This window comes from Herpailurus yagouaroundi, unplaced genomic scaffold, assembly GCF_014898765.1.
Source record: "Herpailurus yagouaroundi ecotype Mexico unplaced genomic scaffold, PumYag 483, whole genome shotgun sequence".
Lineage (NCBI taxonomy): Eukaryota > Metazoa > Chordata > Mammalia > Carnivora > Felidae > Herpailurus > Herpailurus yagouaroundi.
In genome coordinates this window covers 3,713,925-3,715,995 of record NW_024412700.1, presented here as the reverse complement: position 1 = coordinate 3,715,995, position 2,071 = coordinate 3,713,925, and the positions used below count along the sequence as shown (strand labels likewise).

The 2,071-nt window shown below is 50.8% G+C and overlaps 1 protein-coding gene across 1 annotated transcript in view; it reads left to right on the top strand.

Annotated features, from left to right (window-relative positions):
* LOC121022938 (translation initiation factor IF-2-like) overlaps positions 1–1,834 on the top strand; it is a 26,844-nt gene extending 25,010 nt beyond the window's left edge. The window contains exons 2-4 of the mRNA XM_040464526.1: positions 9–382; positions 786–830; positions 1,456–1,834. Of these exons, the coding sequence (XP_040320460.1) occupies positions 9–382; positions 786–830; positions 1,456–1,468 (432 nt within the window). The 3' untranslated portion in view covers positions 1,469–1,834. The remainder of the gene's footprint in view (positions 1–8; positions 383–785; positions 831–1,455) is intronic.
* The last annotated feature ends 237 nt before the right edge of the window (positions 1,835–2,071 follow it).

Genomic DNA, 2,071 nt, shown 5'->3' with positions numbered 1-2,071 from the left:
GGGGCGAGCGCGGAGGGCGAGCAGGCGGGCGGCCGCCGCGCTCGGCCCCTGCAGCCGCAGAGTTTGCAGCGGCGGCGGGGGCGGTTGCCGGCCGTAGTCCCGTCCCCGGTGCTGTCGTACGACACTTTGCAGCAGTTGGCGCGGCGCTTTCCGGCCGGCGGCCCGCGGGCCGGTGGGCGGGGCTGGCCGCGCCGTCAAGCTCGGGCCGGGCAGGGGCGGGGCTTGCTCGGAGAGGCTGGCTGGAGCTGACCCAGAGCAGGGGAGCAGTCGGAGCCCGGGTCCGGAGGCCGGCTGCGGTTGCTTCCCGGACGCGCTGGGCGCCCGGGCCCGAGGTCCGCGGGAGATTGCGCTCCTGGAGCAGCGAAAACGGCCGGAAAACGAGGTGCCGTGAATGATATCAAGGAAGGGGCTTAGGGCTTCGGGAGACTCGTCTGCTTGTCAGCAGGTGGGGGATGGGGGAGGCGTGGGTGTGACGGGGTCGTCAAGTACCCACGAGCTGCAAACGTCGATTCGTTGACGGTGAAGGTGAGGATATGGGGAAAGGAAGGAAAGGGCCATGGAGTAGAAAGAGGCTCAGAGGTGTCAGATGACTTCTAGGGACGGAGGATTGCCAGCAGTGTGTGCGGCCGCGAGCGTCCTGGGAGAGACGGGTGCTCAAGAAGCAATCAGCTGCAAAGGGGAACAAGGGTCAGATGCAATGAGGACTTTGGGACATTTTCCTGAAGCTGTAGGGAGTATGGACAGATTTTAACAACAGAAGTGACATGATAAAATTTGTGTTTTAGGAAGATGGCTCTGACAGCAAGAAAGCGGATGGGCAGCGTGGAGAGGTAAGAAACCGGGTGCTGTGACCCATTAGTAAACAGCCGCCACGGTCCATGCTGGAGGTGGCTTCCCAGATGGGAACAGAGATGGGCATGTGACAAAACGTTAGCGATAGACTACATTAACTATAAAATTCTTTCAACTTTATATACGTTTGAAGTTTTTCATGATAAGTTGTTTGAAAAAATAAACTTTGCTGGATTAGTAATTAATGCCACAGATACTCACCTGAAAGAGAAAAAACGAAAAACAATTTTTAAAAGTTACTTTGATTCAGCTGCGTGTAATCACTGCAAAAAAATGATAGCGAGCGTTGTAAGCAACCTGGAATAACTAAGTCTCCATCAGAAAGCACATCAGCCCGTCCAGATTTTAAAAGGCTTGAACCTCTAATCACCTTGCATTATTTTTGAACTGTGGATGGGTGACATTTCTAACTCAGAACATGTTTTTCAAGATAGTTCCGCTGGTGATCATCTGCCTCCCCCTCCCACTGGTGATCTTGAGAAGGATGGTTCAAAAAACCAAATACCCAAAGGTGAAACAATCTCATACGTACTTTGTAGCCATGTTATAATTAAGGGAAGACATCTATGTAGTTATGAATGACCTAAAAATGAATTTCTCTAGGACAAGACTCTAAATTTTTTCATCACTAACTGGAAATACTTGAGCCTGGACGCCTAATATGAGAAGATTTTGATACAGTACTGTGAGTAAAGGTTTAACAAACCCCCTTTCTTCTCTACAGACAGATTTCACTTTGGGTTGCCTTTTTAACTTGTCCTAGAAACCTGATGAAGTTACAACGTCAACTGTGTTACAAAACATCCTTGCTTGTGTCAGAAGTGCTCTCTGACTGGTACACTGCTTCTGGCTGGACAAAATGGAATCATCTTTAAACACCTGTCAGGAAGCCAGAACTTGAGGATCTTCCTTAACTGAGTTTGGGGATGTAAAAGGTAAATCCGGGTAACTATTATGAGATGTGCAAGTTCCCCCGGTCTAGGATTCTTTTTTTTTTTTAATTTTTTTTCAACGTTTTTTATTTATTTTTGGGACAGAGAGAGACAGAGCATGAACGGGGGAGGGGCAGAGAGAGAGGGAGACACAGAATCGGAAACAGGCTCCAGGCTCCGAGCCATCAGCCCAGAGCCTGACGCGGGGCTCGAACTCACAGACCGCGAGATCGTGACCTGGCTGAAGTCAGACGCTTAACCGACTGCGCCTGGGTGGCGCAGTCGGT